Below are 19,487 nucleotides of genomic sequence, written 5' to 3'. Positions count from 1 at the left end.
ATGGCCTGTGGACACTGTTCATGTCAGTCATGCTTGGCTGTCGCCAATGAGCTTTGAACAGCAGCTAGATCTGCAGCTAAATAACATGAGGTTTATGTTGGTTATCTCAAATCGGAGCCCAGTCTACGCAGATGAGTTTCTTTGTTTGATGCCGAGGTGCGTCACTGCTAAAGGATTACAAGGCTTATTATTATTAGCCTTAAAATTTATGAAATGTTAAAAACACACAAAAATACAAAAGTTCACCTACGAAACCAAGCCTAATTTTCTCTGTTACTAAGCTCCAAAATGCGCTACTCCACAAAAGTACGTGTCACTTGCAGCACTGTTTATTCTTACCTCAGAATTATACACTTTCAAATCTATATCCTACATTCAATCTATTATTATCCAGTAGTTCCTAAACTCAAGGTCAGGGGTCACAAAATTATGAAACAAATTAGGAAAGAAAATCTATATTTTTTGCACAAATTAGGTCAATTTTTATCTGTTTTGCATTTTTATTTTTTTTATTTTTAACCCATCAAATGAAAGTAGTAGCAGCTAGTACTGCTTTGTTTTAAGGGCTCACAAACCATAGTGGGAATTGGAATTGGATATTTTTTATTTTATAGGCCCACAGCGCCCTCTAAAGCCTAACCAGAGTACAGCATTTGACACTGAAGGTGCATTTAATGTCTAATTTGCTAAGGTAAGGTTATGCTTAAATGACCATTTAAATGAGCTTACAAATACAACTTTTATCATAAAAACCCACATTTTACTTTAATTCTACTGTAAGACACACCCTATCTGTGTTTTCGATGAGCCAAAAAGGGTTTTTCTTGGCAAATTTTTGGTTTATCCCTTTGAGATACAGAGATACATGCAATGGTAAATAATCCAATAAAGTTTCCAATGGAATGGTGTCAATTTGGTTGTTGTCATTGGAAAAGAGTAGCAGCTACATGTAGAGTAGCATGTAGAAGAGTTAAAAACACTAAAGTTTGATGTAGAGCACACGTGTCAAACTCAAGGCCCGCGGGCCAAATCCGGCCCCTTGCAGGTTTTGATCCGGCCCCGCATATCAATTAAGGTTCATAATAAATTTTGGCATGCCTACTTTTTGTGGCTTTTTCAATGTTTTGCTGCTTTTTCTGAAGGTTTTTGTCACTTTTGCCAACGCATTTGGCGCTTTTTTTCAATGTTTTTGCCACTTTTGAAGTTGTTTTTTGGCAAGTTTTCTGAAGTTTTTTTTCTCTGCTTTTTTTCAACCTTTTTTGCTGCTTTTTTTCTTCGATGGCTAAGTTACTTTTTTGGGGCTTTATGTCGACCAAGCTGTAAGTGAAAAGACTATATGGGACATGCAATAATACAGTAAAATGTTTTGACTTTTTCTATTAAATAAAACATGTCAAACTCTACATGTCTGACCCTTGATGTGATTCTTAGTTTCCAGTGTGGTCCTTAGTGAAGTTGAGTTTGATACCCCTGATGTAGAGAATAAGATTGCCAAACAGCCAATATCTATTCAGGGGAGGTAAAAACACTCTTAAAGCCCACTAGTCTCAACACTAACACATTATCCGTTTCACATTCTGCAAATTGGTCTTTATTATTGATATTACTAAAACGGTTCAACCTACACGGTGCAACATGTAGACGAGCCGATTGAGAGACTACAGTATATGTGTGCATTAATCATCAGAACACTCATTTTATTTTCAAAAAATGTAAAGAAATCATAGGAACTGGCCTACTAGCATTATGAACAAAATATTTACATACGTTCAATACTGCACAAAGCTACAACAAAATGTGACTTTACTATGTACACTGTAAGCAAAACAGTACTTTAACCATGTTCACCATCTGGAAGCGACTGTTAACTGCATAGTTTCTGCACTTGAGAGAAGTGAAAGACTGCGATTGATCTAATAAAAGGCAGGAATCTCTGGGAGGGAGTCTGTCCGTCTCACAAATGTGGTGACCCCCCCCTGCGCCAAAGATGTCATGATGTACGTTAGTAAACATGGAGGCAACTGATCACCATCAGACATGCTTTTGTGTGAATAAACTATGGCTGCCCCCTGAACTTGACATGTTCAATAATAAACTGGAAATAAAACTAAGCAAACACAAGGGCACCTGCACCTGCAGGGCTCAGGAATTCATGCATGTAATTAAAACTAATTTCCTGTATTCTAGCAATTTACACATGCATGCTGTCCCGTTGAACACCGTCCATTTAATGTCACTAAGTATTTGTAACAAATGCAAAATGTAAATTGTTAACAGGTGCAGTATCATAAGCATACTATGAAAGAAAAAAAAATAGTCTGGCAACCTGTACAGATTATTCATTTATTTACTTTAAAGCCAGTTATGTGTTAATTCTTTTTCATTCATAATGTACAAAATTGTTTTTTATTACAACTGATTGGAATAAAAATGTTGGTCTTAATAGAGCATATTTTCATTCATCTTTTTGACGATCTTCGTCAAAAGGTTCTTGGATGGACTGAACGATGACACAATCTCCTCAATCTGTTGGATCCTGCAAATACATGAAAATATTATTATTATTGTTTGTAATGAAATTGCAAACTGGGCACATTGTTTTTGTGTTTTAAAAAAAAAAAAAAAAAAAAAAAAAAAAAAAAGTCCCTCTACCCAAAACCCAAGAAAGCACCACTCCCTGATTTCCACTAAATGGTATTTTTGAGTGAAGCTTACGTTGTGTTTCCGATCATGTTTTTAAAGCTCTGCAACTGAAGGGCGTAGGGCTGGCCGATCAAACTGACCGAGAAGATCACCTCAAACTGGGAAAATGTCTTGAGACTGCTGAAGACAAAGTGCACTCTAGAAGAAGAAAAAAGAAAGGATAATATTATATAATGTGGCTAAGTTTTTTCTAGTTTTGAAAACAAAACTGGAATATTGTTTAAAATGAATGAAAGATGTGACATTTTTTGTGATGTGGTTTTAATGAACTATACAGTTTCCATAAAAATGTATTAAGTGCTAAAAAAACTGCAAGCCCGAGCTATTCTTTGTGGGGAAGAGTTCTTACTGAGTGTCCACACAGCTCATGTTGAGAATGTTGAGCCTCACGCTTCCCCACGTTCTCAGCAGACGTAACTCCTCTCCCAGCAGACGACAGCGACTCACCACCAGGCTCACGTCATGGAGCAGCTACATCAACAGGAGACAGTGGAGAGTTTCAGTGTAACTAAAATGCAACAATCCAAGAACTAGGGATGCACCGAACCCTGATTTTTGGGAATCGGCCAAATACCGAATCCACTGGTTAAGACTCTGCCGAAGCCTACTCCCATCCTCAGTGAACACATTACTGAAGTAAAGAAATGGTTAACACAAGTTTTTAAGCTGTGACTGTCCTTCCTTTGCTGTACCTGAAGTTGCTGCATTTTGGCTGCTGTCTGTAGATTCCTTCATGCACAAGTCGTATTCTTTCGGATGTTTCATACGCAAATGTCTTAACAGCGGCGATGCTGTGTGTTGTTTAGGATCCTTGCCACCACGAGACAAATCGGCATTGCAAATTGAACATGTAGCTCGACTTGAATCACCTTCTTTTAGCTGAAAGTTCTGCCAAACACTTTCTGCTCAAGAGTTCCATTTTCACTTTCTCACAGCCTGCTGCATTAAACGGTCCACCTAGGTAAACACCTTCCCGTAATCAACGGCGGCGTCACTACGTCGACCAGCGTAGTGCGCGTAGTGCAAGTGTAGGGTTAGTGTAGGGTTCGGTGGAAAAAAATTCCGAACCCCGTCAAAAAGCCCAATATTCGGCCGAATCTGAAGCCGAATGCTGGATTCGGTGCATACCTACCAAAAACATAAATTTGAGACAGAATACTATGAGTCTACTGACTTAAAGAAATAAAACACCTGACTATGAACAAGATAAGTATATAAGTACAACATGCAGCTGCACATGTGCCCCTCTCTCAATCCACACAACCTCTCCACTCACACCTACCTGGGGAACATGTCTGCTTGTTGGATATTTCTCCACCCAGTCAGGGACTCCCTCGATGTACCGAGAGAGCAGTTTGTGAACAAGGCGGGCATTACCCTGCGACTTTTCATCTAGTTAGAAACAAGAATGTACAGAAGTTGTTCAAACACATTACCATTTGCAAGAATATGCCCCATGCTCATAATTAATATTCATTTGACATCTAAGATTTGAGCTCATGATTATCTGAACACACAATGAGTCACAGATTCTGACAAAATGTCTACTCGTGGCATACTACGTTTTGTATTGTTTTTTTTCTTCCCCTCACCGTCAAGTTGAAGACTCAATGTGATGTGCGATATTTTCCTCTCAGACTGATTATCAGCATCATTTCCTTCAAAAACGAAACAGGTAGATTCATTAATTGAAAAAAAAATAAAAATAAATCAATCTTTGCAAACCCACCAAGTCTGAAAAGTGCAACATGCTTCAAATTTTCCGCCTTAAGGCCTTTTTTTGGTTCTGCGGAGGCTCCACGCAGAGCTTTCGCCGTAGCCTACGTAAGTGGCCTGATGTTTATACTTGTGCGCTGGTGTGTGCATCAGTCCGGCGTGTGTGTGTGTGTGTGAGAGTGAGGGAGAAGTGAGAGAGTGACTGTGATTAGCTCCGGAGCGAGTAGTGACTCTAGAGTCATAGCGAGAGAAACAAAGTGTCTCCCCTGTGCTTTCTGATCACGGTGGGAAATCTGTAGCAGGAAAAGTTAAACCTCTCCTTGATTTCATGTTTATGGAGAAGGAGAACCAGGGAATGAGTCAGGGGGAAATGCAACGCTACCAAGCCACGGCCGAGCGACGTGTAGTTACATTTTTCGAGAGGTATGCGTCAGGCTACGGCGGAGGGTCCGGCGTAGACTAGACGTAGAGGGGTCTGCGGGGGTACGCAGTCGATTTGACGCACAGCCATAAAAAAGGCCTTTAGAGCCCACCACGTAGAAGCCTTTGGAGCAGGTCGACCGTTACAGAACAATTCACTGCTTCCTCACTCTTTGGTGTCTGCTGAAGACCACTTACCATTGGATTTTTCATACACCAACTCTAGAATCAAGGTCTCATAGAGGAAAGTGTAGACACTGCAGTTGTCTTTCTTCTCCCCAAACTTCCATTCATTCACCCTGAGGTACGAAAAGTACAAAAAGGTTCAGTTTAAGCAGCCTTTTTTGATAAATGAGGTCCTACATGTTTTGAAAGCAAGACTTAAAATCAGAAACTGACATGTGCAGCGCGCTGACGTGGCTCTCAAGGTTGCTCGTCTCCACTTTCAGCCTGCTCAGTTTATTTGAAGTCTGCTTCTTCTGCATCTCCAGTTCACATATTTGTCTGTGGCAGGATCAAAGAAAAAGAATAACAAACCTTTCTATAATTAAAGTGTCTAAACATGAAAAACACTAGTCTCAACTCACCGGTTATTATCCTCCAAAGCCTCTGTGACTTTTTGCATTTCTGTATAAAGAACAAAAAGTCAATAACTTATTCAAGTCAAGCACATATAAATGAATGAATAATTAAAATAATAAAGTGGTATTGCAAGTTACCTTCGCGACGTGATTTCAGACTTGGTTGGTCTTCGAAGCCTTTTTCTTCAACTGCAATAAGTTCTTAAGAGGAAAAAAGAAGGTGTTAACAGCGGTTTCGCCTTCTACTCTGCCTGTCCCTTTATCAACACGCCAACATTTTTCATGGGTCTGAATCATTTGCCTATTTATACAAACAAGGTGGCAACTGGAAAACCCCGAGCCATTTTCCCCACAGTAGTCGTACCGGTTTCTAATTCACGAATACAGTCGTCCAAGCTTTTTATCATCCCATCTGCTTCCTCAATCATTCCTCTCGGCCTCTGTTGCGCCTTCTGAAAAGATAAAAAATTTCTTTAAAGCCTCTTAACACCCACACAGACACTTTACAGAGTAAGTCTAGACCACACTATATCATTTACAGAGAGCCAACAATTCCCCAAGAGAATGCATTTGGTCCAACAGCGGCAGAAACCTTGAACAGGGGGGCAGCCAGGGGTGGGAGAGAGATAGAGATGCACAGCAACTACAATAATACCCAACTATAATATTTATAGAAATATGACTACAAATCTTCACCTACCAATAACAGGGTTTCTGCTAGTCAAATTTAAGACTTTTTAAAACATTTATGAAAGAAATTTAAGACCTATATCACGACAAAAGTACAACGAAACGTTGTCACAACAGTACTTTTTTAAATAAAATGATTAAAATTGAATAAAAGCAACACAGTAATGATCTGTACATATATGGCAAATTAAATTTGGACTAGTGAACGAAAGAACTGCAACACTGTAGAATAAAAAAAGCAACATTTCAATGAGTATTAGAGGTAGCGTTAGAAAATTTAAGACAGATTTAAAATTATCTAAGACATAGAACACAATACCTTTGCAAATTTGAAGTGCTCATATTATGCTCATCTTCAGGGTCATAATTGTATTTAGAGGTTATATCAGAAACGGTTTAATTTAAAAAAAAAAAAAAAAATATTTTTCTTGTACTGCAAATTGCTGCAGCTCCTCTTCACCCTGTGTGTTGAGCTCTCTGTTTTAGCTACAGAGTGAGGCATCACACTTCTGTTCCATCTTTGTTGGGAGTCGCACATGTGCAGTACCTAGGTAAGGACTACTAGCCAGTCAGAAGCAGAGTATGAGGGCGTGCCACGCTAGCAGCTAGGTGAGCATTATAACGTGTGTTACAAAGGCTACGTTCAGACTGCAGGCCAAAGTGACCCCAAAATATTTTGGGGTCAAGTGACCAGGTCAGGCTTCTTCAGAAGTAGTGTGAACACTCAAATCTAGCCCAGATCAGATTTTTTCAGATCAGATTCAGGCCACTTCCACATGTGGTCCTGAATCCGACCCAGATCAGATTTTTTTCAATGCGACCGCAGTGTGAACAGCCAAGGCGGATTTGATGTGACTTTTACCTCAAAAACAGTCGCTGCGCCCACTCTCCCCGCGGGGAGGGGCGGGGCCCCCTGCTTCCAGTGCGGCTGTTAACCGGGGCGGACTGTCCTCATTGTTACCCAACCACGCCTCACATCGCCAGGGCGGGGATCGGCTCACGTAAAAAGGGGATGTCGGCAACCCCCGACCCGCCTGTAAACACGGACCAAGGTGTTTAACGCGCTCGCAAGTCGGGGTCGCCCCGTGGTGCAATGAAAGTGAAAGTTGTGGGAGGTGGGATCCCGGTCCCTCGGGCTCGGGCGCACCACCGGCCCGAGTAGCCGCACCGCCGGGGAGGTGGAGCGTGTGCGAGGGAGAAGCCAGAGTGGTGGAGGCCCGTAGCGGTCCTGACGTGCAAATTGGCCGTCCGGTCACACAGACCTCTGTAGTGAATTTGCAGCCATAACCCCGCAAATTTGTCTCTTTCTCTTCAGTCTTCTCCTCAGCACCTGCGCATTGATGTTATGGCTGCCATTACACAAACATTTTAATACAAAATAAAAAAATAAAATCGAAAATGCTGACTTCCTCCATAACCTCCCTAACTTTAGTGCAACAGTGTGCTGCGTCCATAGACTGTATATTATTAGTGGACAGCCCACCCGGTTTCGCCAAGTGCTGCAAATGCGGAAATACCTTAAACCTGCATTCTATCTGAATTCCAGCAGGGGGCGACACGTGCGGTTGCAAAAGGAGGTCGGTTTCTGTAGAAGTCTATGAGAAAGTGACCCACTTCTCACTTGATTTATTACCTCAGTAAACCTCTTCATAATGAGTTTATGGTCTCAATTGCTAGTTTTAAGTCTTCTGCAACACAGAATGTTCATTTTTTGAATTATGGTCTCGTTGATTTTAAAATCGGCAATAAAGCAGAGGGTGTTTTAGGGCGTGGCTATGATGTGATTGACAATTCGCAGCCTGTCAATCATGACAAGAGGTTTAGCAAAGCTTATCCAAGGCACGTCAACTTAATTTTGGAGTTTGACCAGCTTTCTTCGTAGTGACTGACACTTTAAACGCCTAATAATATCTTGTTCAGCGTTTGGTTGGACGACAAGACACTCAAAGGACTCAGCAGTTCAGTTTTTCTGGTAAGTAACGTTAATTTTTTTTCCATTAATATTAACAGTCTATGGCTGCGTCTGATGTCATCGTTATTGTTCTTTTGCGCATGCAGGTCATTTCAAAACCGCAAACAGTTCACACTGGAATCTGATATAGGCCACATTTTAAAAGGTAATGTGAACAGCCAAACAAAAAAATCGGATCTGAGCAAAAAATCAGAATCAGGCATTAAGACTTGCGGTGTGAACGTAGCCAAAGTGACGCACATTCGTCACGAAAGTAAAGGTTGGACTACAATAGAGCTGTTTGGAGCAGTTTGTGAACAGTGTTTTTTCTGCTGAAGATGGTAAGTCCCTTTGGGGTGGACTTTGGGCTTTTTCACTTTGAAAACCCATTACATGCACAAAAAAAGATATACAACACAATAAAGGAAAGGGAAAAAAGGCCAAAAAGCATAATATGAGCACTTTAAGATTTTTAAAAAGGCCTAAAATTTTGATTTTGAAATTTTAGACTTTTTAAGACCCCGCGGAAACCCTGAATAGGAATGATAAAGGTGTAATTTGTCCTGCCCTAACAGGTGCAAGAAAGCTAACAGGAGACTCAGGAAGATGTCTAATCAGCCAGATTAACAAAAAAAACTGTGGATGTTCAGAATCTTTAACCTTACATGCTTTCAATAGATCCCTGAGGTTATCATCCAGTATTGCTGTGTGAAGGATCTTACCAGATTAGCCTGCACAAGATTGGAGTACAACACCTCCTTCATTTCATGCGACTGAACTTTGCTCAACTTTCTGAACAGGTTATGTCTCTCTTTTAGTTTGGCACCAAAAGATTTGAGCTGTGAATTCAAAAAGACACAGTGAGGGTCAGAAATAAGATGCTACATCTACAGAAGCAGCAAATGGCATCCGCTAAACTAAAAAACATGATTTTTAATGCATCCTTTTAACAAAATGACAATCCTACTAAACAGGTAACATGAACATAGTCATCATGGTAACAAAGAAAGTTATCCTTTTAATACCTCTTTCTCTGAATAATTTCTCACTTCTTCCCATAAAGGTCTATTAACAATCTTCAGTTGTTTGTCTAGGTCCCGCATTCGCTCCTTCAACCTGGGAAGAGAACAAAACAGGCCTGCTTTAGAACTTCAGTTGTAAGTTAGCACCTATTTTTAACTTCTTATAACAGTATCTATCTATCTATCTATCTATCTATCTATCTATCTATCTATGCCACTTTTAATTTTATTCTGTAATTTCTGGCACACTGCCAAACAAGATTTGCTGCTTTTAACTACTTCCCACTGGCAGTTTTCTATACTCGGAATATACCCGACCTAAAATGAGACACGAACACCTCTCAGCAAAGAAAAACCATGCGACAATCAATCCGATCGAATTCATAAATCAGGGTTCAACAATAAGGGTTGCCCGGGGCACGTAAAACGCCATGGGGGGCAAGTAAATAAAACAACCCACTTCCCTGTTCGGGTATCATAAATTATGTTATTGTTCTCTTGACCCCGTTGGAGAATGCTTGTTGAAGGATTTGAGATCATTGTGTCGCTGGTCAATCAAGAATTGGATTGGTGCTTGATACTTTTGACAATTTTTTTACACACCCCTCCACCATCTCTGTAAGGTTGAGGACATCTGTCTCATACACCGTCTGTTTAGGACGGTTGATGTGGCGGTCTTTCAATAAATCCATCGGTGTGCGATCTGTGTCTGACAAAAGCTGCAAAACCAAAATAAAAAAGGCAGGTCATTACATTTGGTCATTGTTTTTCATATATTGTTTTTTAATATTAATGAAGATTAACCTACTCTGCCAGGAAGGATGCTTTGCCGAGGATTATGGATGACAAAGTCTATGTTGAAGAGTTGAAAGAACTCTAACAATGTAATGGTGCCATCATCGAGTTTCTGTAATAAAAACATTAAAAGGCAATAAATAACCAGCGTTAAAAAAAAAAAAAAAAAAAAAAAAAAAAAAAAAAAAAAAAAAAAAAGAATATTTCAAAGATGCATTTTTAAAATATGTAATAATATACCCTCTGAACATCATTGGCGTACTCTTCCAGCTGGGATTCAAACAGGCTTTGTTTGTAAGCTGGAAAAATAAAAACAATTGATTTTCCAGAATCTAGGAAAACACAATTATGTCAGGACCGTAACACTAAACAAAGATCTTTATACTACACCAGAGTTTCTGAAGGTTACACCAAGTCAAATTTAAGACTTTAATTACTTTAAGACCATTACGAATTAAATTTAAGACCTTTTATCACAACATAAACGGAGCCCTAAATTCGAAAAAGAAAAATTGTTTTTTTCAAACCAATCGCTAAACTTGCACTATCCCCAAAGCTGAAGAATAAAATCTGTTTTATGTCTATGGTACAATCCGAAAAAGACTTACGCCAATAACACAAAAGCTGATTGGCTGCAATATAAGTTGCATGTTGGTCTCATTTGTAGTCGTAATACATCCATATTATATTTGGACGAGCGAAAGAAAGAACTACAACACTAGGAAAAATAAAAAATAAATAAAAAATATAAGAACATTAGAGGTAGCGTTGAATGGATGTAGGAAAATTAAGACCGGTTTAAAATGATTTAAGACATAGAACACACAACTTTCAGCGAATTTAAGGGGGCTTTCACACCTGAAAGTCCGGACCAAGGTTCATGTTTTTGTGACATTGTATACATTTGATCCGTTAAGTTTTGGTTTCACACTGCAGTTGTGCAAGCGCACTAAACATCTCTACGTGACAAAACTACGTCCTGCCGTCATCACATACGCGAGCTGCGTCTCCAGATACTTCTAATTGTTGTTTGTAGACGGGCTTCCCAGTCTTCTCGTATTATCTCTCCGTGTCGGGGATTTTTCAACTGACTGCTCCTCTCCCCTACGGCCGCGCCTCTTTTTGTTTTGTTGTGATGTTGAGAAGCAAGACACGGGAACTTTCTTTCTGGAGCATTTATTCAGAGACAAACGGAAACATACACTGTACGTTTACTACCACTTAACATGTAAACTGCTGATGTATTCTCTGCTCTGGTAGCCGACAGCTGTCTGCTCTGAGCGCATTCACCGTCACACACTCTCACGTAGCCTACACACTAAGCACCGAGCGATTCCTTAAAGGAGCTTCCCCGGTCTTGTAACGCAATGATAGCCTGCCAGAGCTTCTTGCATTTGGTCTGAACCATCCCAAAAATGCGTTCACACTATAAATGGACTGGACCATGGTTCAGTTTGATCCGGACCGAGATTACCTCTTTCGGTCCGACCAAATTTCGGTCATTTGGTCCTGGGGGAGGGTTTCACACCTGTAATTTTGGTTCGGATCAAACTCCAAAAAAGTCCAAAAGGTCCGGACCAAAACGAGGTAGGTGCGAAAGTCCCCTAAGACTTTTTGGCCTAAAATTTTCATTTTGAAATTTTAAGTCCCCGCGGAAACCCTGTACAAGTGAGTTCATAACTTACTTGATTCAAATGTAGCTTCACATCTGATGCTGGCTGTGTGACTGCTGTTAGAGTAATCTGTGGTCTGTGTAGTCATGCTTGGAACTGTAGTAGCGTTGCTGTCACACTCCACAACATGAGACTGAAATCCCTGGCAACAAATAAAACAAAGGGGGAAAATAGAAAACAAATAACAAGAAACCGTAATATAATATAAATTCTCAGATAAAAGTCGGTATTCAAGTGAAGAGGTGAACTAATGATTGTCTGCTTATGATATGGTAATAGATTTGTTTCTATCGGCATAGTACATGGTAAATACAGTCACAGCAAATGTCCCCTATATTTCCATTTTATTCCTGTTAATTCCCGTGGAAATCTATTTTTCTAAGTGCGGATGAGTTCCCATCAATGATTTTTTATTAAATAGACACAACTGGTAATAGTAAATACAAACCAAATTTCTTCAAGAGAAGAAGAACTCAGAGTAGCAGATTGGTGAGAATAAAATGACTTTGTATTAATGGAATCTGTGCTGAGGAAATGTACACAATCCTAAAATGATCAGGACCACAGGTAAACATGGAGGAAGTATTGAGTTTGCATCAACAGGAAATGAAACCGTGAATAATAAATCAAAATTAATACATTTATCAGGAAACGGAGGTTTCTCACTAAAATGTGATGAATATACTTTTAAATTAAGAAGATAAAGATTTAAAGCAACACTATGCAATGTTTCCCACTTCGGTCCCCCTACAGGTTGTCTCATTGGAACTAAAGCTCACGCTAAAAGTTACATAGTGTTGCTTTAAGGAATATCAAGATAAATAAAAAAATTAATAAATTTTTTTTTAAAAAGTGTAAATAAAGTCCCTCTCATTATTTGAGAACATAAAATACTCTAACTTGACCTACCATTTCAACATCAGTGGTCGCCACGGTGGATACTTTCAGTCTCTTCTCATCCGCCACATTATTTTCATCTGCTGGCACAGGTCTCTTTTTTCCACTGACTGGGCTAATAAAGTCCTTTTCAGATACATCTTGCTCTAAAAACTCATCCGTGTCGAACTCTTGGGAAGCACTCACTTTTTCAGTGGCTTTCTGAGGACTCATGTCCAAGGTTTCAGACATATCTTCATAGCTACAAAGCTCTTCATTGTAAATATCGCTCATATCATCAACAAAGTTGCTCAGTTGATTAGTAATATTGACAGCGACTGTCCTTTGAGGTTTGTCCACAGAATTACCCTTCTTTGGATCATCCGGTTTGCTCTTTTGGGGGAGTTTTGCCTTAAAGGTTCCAATTGAAAGTCTGGACATAAGTTGTTTGGTCTTCAAGTTGAAAGGAGTTGTAATAGCAGAGGGTTGCTCTCCTTGCAGAAGATATTGAGCTTGTGTATTTTCTTCTGCGTTTACCAAACCAATCTCAAGTTGAGGCTCTGTTACAGGTAAGGATTTGGTTTTGTCGTTTGAGGTTTTGTCCATGTCCCGTTCCAGGTGAGGCAAGGGTGCTGTGCGGCTGTCCGTGGCAATAGTATCAGGATCTGTACTCACCATGTGACTCAAACGCCTTACTTTTGACTTAAGATCAGCTAAGCTCATCCGTTTGGACTTCCGTGAAGGCGCTGTATCAACATCATGGTCAACAGCACAGGGTGAATTCACCATCTTCTGTGATAAAGTACAAGTCAGATTTTTTGATTTTGGTTCCTTACTGGTACCAGTTTCATCTGAGTCAGGAGAATCAAGAAGGTTTGGGATTTCCACTCCACCAGGGTTGGAGGATCCCAGTGCTTCATTTCTCTGTTGTGGAGCTGCCTCGGTTTTCTTCAAATGGTCAGGATTTGAGTACAAGTCCTGTGTGGAAGAAAGGCATTGAGGTGGCTCACCTGTATACGTTTGTCCCAAAATGCCGCCTGTTTGAGCTTCAGTCATATTCATGCTTACATTGTGCTCTGGACCGTCGGTCATGGTTTTATTCACTGGTCTCTCCAAGACACCTGAAACAAAAGGTAAAGCTACCTTTTCAGTATCCAGATCAGGCTTCTGTGTTTTAATTTGGTCCAGTAAGCCATCTGTGTCTGGAGTACCAGGAGCCACTGCTCTAGCCCAGGGGTCACTCATCCTAGACAGCGAGTTTTTAAACCCTGGATCCAAAGCGTGTGCAGATGAAGATTGGTTTCCGCGCGGACGATGGGTCTTCTTTGCAGATAAAGGAAAATCCACATCTTTATGGGTGAATAAAATATTTGAATCTCGGTGTGGAAGAAGTGAATCTGATACTGAATTGCTGGCAATATTTACAGTGAGACATTGGGTCACATCCATAGCTGCATCATTGTCAGTGAACCTCATTGTCTTCTCTCCACCAGCAGGTAAAATGTCCACATCTTGGTGTGACGGTGGTTCGAAATCGGTGGCAATGTTTACAGTGTGACTTCTTGTCACATCCATAGCTGCATCAGTTGTGTTGAATCTCATGGTCTTCTCTCCACCAGCAGATAAAGAGTCCACATCTTGGTGTGACTGCGGTTTTAAATCAGTGGCAATGTTTACAGTGTGACTTCTTGTCACATCCATATCTGCATCAGTTGTGTTGAATCTCATGGTCTTCTCTCCACAAGCAGGTAAGGAGTCCACATACTGGTGTGGCTGCAGTTTTAAATTAGTGGCAATGTTTACAGTGTGACTTCTTGTCACATCCATAGCTGCATCAGTTGTGTTGAATCTCATAGTTTTCTCTCCACCAGCAGGTAAGGAGTCAACATATTGGTGTGGCTGCAGTTTTAAATCAGTGGCAATGTTTACAGTGTGACTTCTTGTCACATCCATATCTGCATCAGTTGTGTTGAATCTCATGGTCTTCTCTCCACAAGCAGGTAAGGAGTCCACATACTGGTGTGGCTGCAGTTTTAAATTAGTGGCAATGTTTACAGTATGACTTCTTGTCACATCCATAGCTGCATCAGTTGTGTTGAATCTCATGGTCTTCTCTCCAAAAGCAGGGGAAAAATCCAGATTTTGGTGTGGCTGCACTTTTAAATCAGTCGCAATGTTTACAGTGTGACTTCTTGTCATATCCATAAAGGCATCGTCAGCAGTAAACTTCACCGATTTCTCTCTGCAGTAGTCTTCAGCATCAAACTTGACCTGAGGAAGACAATTGTAACTTTTATTAGGACACAGAGTTAACATTATTTCATAATCAAAACGGTTTGCTGTTTCAGTGCCACCATCCATAAAAAGGTCCTCTATCACTTTCTAAAGCAAAGAAACTAGTAAGATCACAGTTGTTCTTTACAGCTTAACAAATGTGTTTATTTTGGGAGATGTGAATCAATTATCACTTAAGCGGGATTTATGCTTCTGCGGAGGCTCTACGAGGAGCTTACGGCATAGCCTACATAAGCAGACTGAAGTCTAAAGATGCAGTATTCAGGACAAGTAGGCAGTATAGTGATTAATTCAGAACACAAATGCGCAAAAGATCAAATTAAGCAAAGGTTTAAGCTCACCTGATCTCTTTGCACCAATGAGGTATCCATACCTAAATGTGGAGATGGAAAATAAGTAAGAAGCAATTTGAACATAAAGAAAAACTCAAGACAACTCCAATTCCAATATTTAAGCATTATTAAACTGAATTGAAGCACTCAGTTGGTTTTTCTTATTTCGATCCTTACAATGTTTGTTCTCTGTTGCCTTCACTGTCAAAACATTTGAAGGGATTGGTGTTTCCATACCTTTACGGAACGTTCCCAGTGTTTCATTGTGCTGCTGTCGTAAAGTCATCTCTGCTTTCTTCAAACTACCACTTTGGGGGTAAATGTCTTGTGTGGGGAAAAGACACTGAGGAGTAGCATCTTTATCTGTGAGTCCTAAAATGCGGCCTGTTTGAGCTTCAGTCACGTTTACATCATCTTCTGGACAGATTGTCCCTCCATTCGATGAGTCTCCCATGCTGTGTTGTGCAGCTGTAGGGGTCATCCTTTCGACCACAGGATTAACACTGGGCCCACTTGGTTTTGAGAGGCTCTTATTAAAGCTTGGATCCACACTGCGTGCTGATGAAGATCTGTTTTTAGGCAGACCACATGTCTCATCTTCTTGTTTCTTCACAGGAAGAACTGATTCCGCAATATTTACAGTGAGGCACTTGGTCATATCCATAGAGGTATCATTTGCAGCGAGCCTAAAGGTTTTCTCTCCACATATCGGCAAAACGTTCACATTTTTAAACGATTGCAGCTCGAAACCAGTGGCAATGTTTACAGTGTGACTTTGTGTCACATCCATACATGCATCATTGGCAGAAAACCTCTCAGGTTTCTCTCTGCAGTCATCTTCCGGATCAAATCGGACCTGTGGAAGAAAAAGAAAAAAAAAACACTGTTAGTGTACAGCTATATCACACTTCGATCTTGATGACATTTTTATCTAGCATTCCTAATTAACTATTATTAAAACAAACTATTTTACCATGAAAATAAAGTATGCTACCATTTCTAAAATAAATAAATAAATGCAATCACTGTGAATCTGCATAACTTAAATTTTTTTTTAAATGTATTTCAGGTGAATCAGTACATGACAACACATTACAGACCAAATGCAGCTCTAAAAACATAACGTCTTTAAGCTTACCGGATTTCTTTGCACCTTTGTCTTCAAAGACGGCTTCAATGCTGTTTCCATACCTATAATGTGAAGGGGATTAAATAAAAAGGGAAATTAGTTAAATCAATCATACCCAGATTCCACCATTTTAAATATAATGAACTAAATTAATGTTATAAAATATAGGTTTTAAGTACATACATCATTCACATGACCAAAACAAAAAATGTTTTGTTCAAATGTTTTGGTTATTGGTCTCATTTTAGTTTCTCTCACTCTAAGTTTTATAGACTACATTTGAGAAAATAAAAAAGTAAGGTTTGAAGTTTCCTTACCTGCACGGTTAGATGACCCCAGTGCTTCGCTGTTCTTCAGTCCTGAAGTCATCTCTTGTTTCTTCAGACCTTCACAGTGGGGGTACATGTCTTGTGTGGGAAAAAGAAACTGGAAAGGATCATCTGAGGCGGTGAGCCCTATTATGCGGGCCGTCTGAGCTTCAGTCATATCCATGCTCACATCGTTTTCAGGACAGATTGTACCTCCATTAAATGATTTTTCAAAGCTCCTGGATGTAATGAAGGACTGACGTCCTTTCCCAACATTACTTTGAAGCTGGGACAGGGAGCGGTTTGTGTCAACGGTTTCCTTAGAGGATGGTTCTGTTCTGGTAATTGCAGGATTACCATTAGAGGAGCCTGCTTTAGAGAGACTTGAAAGGAAGTCTTCAAATCCTATATCTAAAGCATTAGCTGACGAGCCAGGCGCACCACAGGTCTCACGCTTTCTCTCCTCCAGAGATGAAGCAGTGTCCATTTTTCCATGAGTGTGAACAATGTCCAAGTTTTGGTTCCGAGGTGGTAATAAACTACTGGCAATGTTTACCGTGTGACTCTGAGTCATATTCATAAACTCATCACCTGCAGAGAACATAATTGTTTTCTCTTTGCAATCCTCTTCTGTTTTAAGGTTGGCCTGAAGAAGAAAAGAAATTAAAAAGCATTAAAACAACATTATCAAAACTAAACTAGTCAGTTAATGTCAGTATGGCATAAAAAGGATTATTTTCAAACTTAAAACTTTGGCAAGATAGGAAATTCACTGTAACAGAAAAGTAAACTAATTATAAAACTCACCTTGTGTCTTTGATGAGAAGCACGTACAGCCGGATTCTTCAAGGATGCCATATCTAAATATGGAAATTGAAATGTAATAAGGTTGCAAAGGGGCGAACATTTTCCGGTAAATTTCCGGAAACTTTCCATGGAAAGTTTAGCTGGGGAATTTTGGAGACATTCCAAATTTGGAAGCTTTCATGGGAATTTATGGAAATTAGGATGGGATGTAGTCCTTGGGCTCAAATGCAGTGCTGTCTTCAATCAGCTTCAATTTTCTGTAGAATGTTGGATTCTAGAAATGATCTGTGCAGCGGGTGTGGCCTCAATAGCCCTGCAGTAGGCTAAGTAGCAGCCCAAGCCATTAACCTTTAGCTTAACATATGAAGGTAGCTAGCATGCTGCCTTTGATTTACTATGGTTATATGCGTGCTAAGCTTATATATATATATATATATATATATATATATATATAAAATCCCATATTTTAAAAACTAAATGTTGGCAAGTATGTAGTAGCCTATGCTGATTACTGCGTGCGTGCATGTCATTGACGAATATAGGGAGGACATTCAACTCAAGTAGAGTTAAATCGGGATGTTTTAACCAAGATTATACTGCAAGATGCGGACATCTTTTTTTCAACTACATTTAGGGCCCTATTTTAACGATCTGAAACGCAAGTATCAAACGTGAAACGCAAGTAGCTTTGTGGGCAGATCTCGGGCGCTGTTGCTATAGTACCAGCAGGATAAATGACTCTTGCGCCCAATGCAAATCTAAAATGGAAAGGTCTGAAGTAGTTAGGTGTGGTTTGGGCCTAACGTGCAATAAACTAATCAGAGCGTCATCTCACATTCCCTTTAAGAGCAGGCGTGCTTGTTCCATGGCGGATTGCTATTTCCAACTTTGAAAATTCCTGGAATTTTGCAACCCTAAAAATAAGATGCTACTTGAACTGTATTCAAATCATAAGTTGTAAAATAATATCTGCATCCCCAAAACACACAAGACATATTAAGTATTATTGAGTCAAAGCAATAATCAGTTAGTTGATACACAATTCAATACCTTTAGGGTTGAATGATGGTTGTTTGGTCTTCTCTGCTTTCTGTGACACTCTGTTGTCAAAGCGGGAGTACATTTCTTGTGTGGGAAAAAGACACTGAAAGGGATCATCATCAGTGAATCCCAGCATGCTTTCTGTCTGAGCTTTAGTCATATCCATGCTTAAATCATCTTCTGGACAGAGTGCAGTTCCATAAGATAATTCACCAATCTTCCTGGATGTATTAAAGGACTTCTCCACCACCGCTGAAACTGAAGATGGAGCCTGATTTTCTTTATCCACATCAGCCCTTTGCGTTTTAATCTGGGCCAGAGAGCGGTTTGCTTCTTCAGAGGATGCACCAGAAGCAGGCTTTGTTCTGGTGATGACCGGACTAGAGCTGGGGCCACTTTGTTTAGAGTGACTTGCGAGGAATTTTTCAAATTCAGGATCCAAAGAAGGCACTGATGAGCATATGTTTCTCGCCATGGATGCATTATTCACAGTGAACATCTCCGTTTTCTCTCTTCTAGAGGGTAAAGGGTCATAGTTCTGGAGGGAAATATCTGCAAGTAATTCTGCATCACCGGCAATGTTTATTGTATGACTGTGGGTCATGTCCATGAATTCATCATCTGCAGAAAACATCACGGTTTTCTCCCCTAAGTCACCCACAGTATCAAAGTTGACCTGGTGAAGAGAAGTAGCTTTATGTCAACGAATAGTACACAACTATCAGGTTTTACAATCAAAATCCTCTCATGAACATTATGATGAAGCATTCTAATAATATATTACATATTGTCATAAGAAAGCATTTTAACCAAAGGGATTTCAAGCTCACCTTCTGTCCTTGTTGAGAAGCATGTAGAGGAGCATTCAGTAGAGTTTCCATTCCTGAATTTCAAAACTTGAATTAAGTAAGTCATCCTACACTGCAACAGATAATGTTGAGCATGTGTTAATAGATGTCTGAAGTTAAAAAAAACAATTATCCCTACCTGTAATTTGTTGAATCCCATCTTCAGTGACTGCCACCTGGACCCTTATGAAAGGAAACGCACAATATTTCTGTTAAATTTTGGACTGGTTTGGTGAGAATACAAGTTAAAGATAAGCATCTAAAATCAAAAAAAATTTCGGCCCATGCTAGTGAGGTCAA

General features: G+C 39.8%; 1 protein-coding gene across 1 annotated transcript in view; it reads right to left on the bottom strand.

The window, feature by feature from the left end:
- Positions 1 to 1,694: 1,694 nt before the first annotated feature.
- Positions 1,695 to 19,487, bottom strand: part of knl1 (kinetochore scaffold 1) — a 20,669-nt gene continuing 2,876 nt past the window's right edge. Inside the window, exons 8-32 of the mRNA XM_028604413.1 lie at positions 19,327 to 19,370; positions 19,170 to 19,222; positions 18,349 to 19,015; positions 17,299 to 17,351; positions 16,501 to 17,137; positions 16,193 to 16,245; positions 15,292 to 15,910; positions 15,064 to 15,095; positions 12,461 to 14,698; positions 11,564 to 11,693; positions 10,119 to 10,177; positions 9,892 to 9,990; positions 9,687 to 9,802; positions 9,087 to 9,177; positions 8,784 to 8,900; positions 5,785 to 5,872; positions 5,559 to 5,621; positions 5,427 to 5,466; positions 5,239 to 5,343; positions 5,038 to 5,138; positions 4,296 to 4,361; positions 3,986 to 4,095; positions 3,053 to 3,174; positions 2,716 to 2,841; positions 1,695 to 2,536 (exon numbers count right to left, since the gene is read on the bottom strand). Of these exons, the coding sequence (XP_028460214.1) occupies positions 2,440 to 2,536; positions 2,716 to 2,841; positions 3,053 to 3,174; positions 3,986 to 4,095; positions 4,296 to 4,361; positions 5,038 to 5,138; positions 5,239 to 5,343; positions 5,427 to 5,466; positions 5,559 to 5,621; positions 5,785 to 5,872; positions 8,784 to 8,900; positions 9,087 to 9,177; positions 9,687 to 9,802; positions 9,892 to 9,990; positions 10,119 to 10,177; positions 11,564 to 11,693; positions 12,461 to 14,698; positions 15,064 to 15,095; positions 15,292 to 15,910; positions 16,193 to 16,245; positions 16,501 to 17,137; positions 17,299 to 17,351; positions 18,349 to 19,015; positions 19,170 to 19,222; positions 19,327 to 19,370 (5,926 nt within the window). The 3' untranslated portion in view covers positions 1,695 to 2,439. The remainder of the gene's footprint in view (positions 2,537 to 2,715; positions 2,842 to 3,052; positions 3,175 to 3,985; positions 4,096 to 4,295; positions 4,362 to 5,037; positions 5,139 to 5,238; positions 5,344 to 5,426; positions 5,467 to 5,558; positions 5,622 to 5,784; positions 5,873 to 8,783; positions 8,901 to 9,086; positions 9,178 to 9,686; positions 9,803 to 9,891; positions 9,991 to 10,118; positions 10,178 to 11,563; positions 11,694 to 12,460; positions 14,699 to 15,063; positions 15,096 to 15,291; positions 15,911 to 16,192; positions 16,246 to 16,500; positions 17,138 to 17,298; positions 17,352 to 18,348; positions 19,016 to 19,169; positions 19,223 to 19,326; positions 19,371 to 19,487) is intronic.

This window comes from Perca flavescens, chromosome 18 (assembly GCF_004354835.1).
Source record: "Perca flavescens isolate YP-PL-M2 chromosome 18, PFLA_1.0, whole genome shotgun sequence".
NCBI lineage: Eukaryota > Metazoa > Chordata > Actinopteri > Perciformes > Percidae > Perca > Perca flavescens.
Note: the sequence above shows the minus strand (reverse complement) of the source record. Positions and strands in the feature narration are given on the sequence as shown.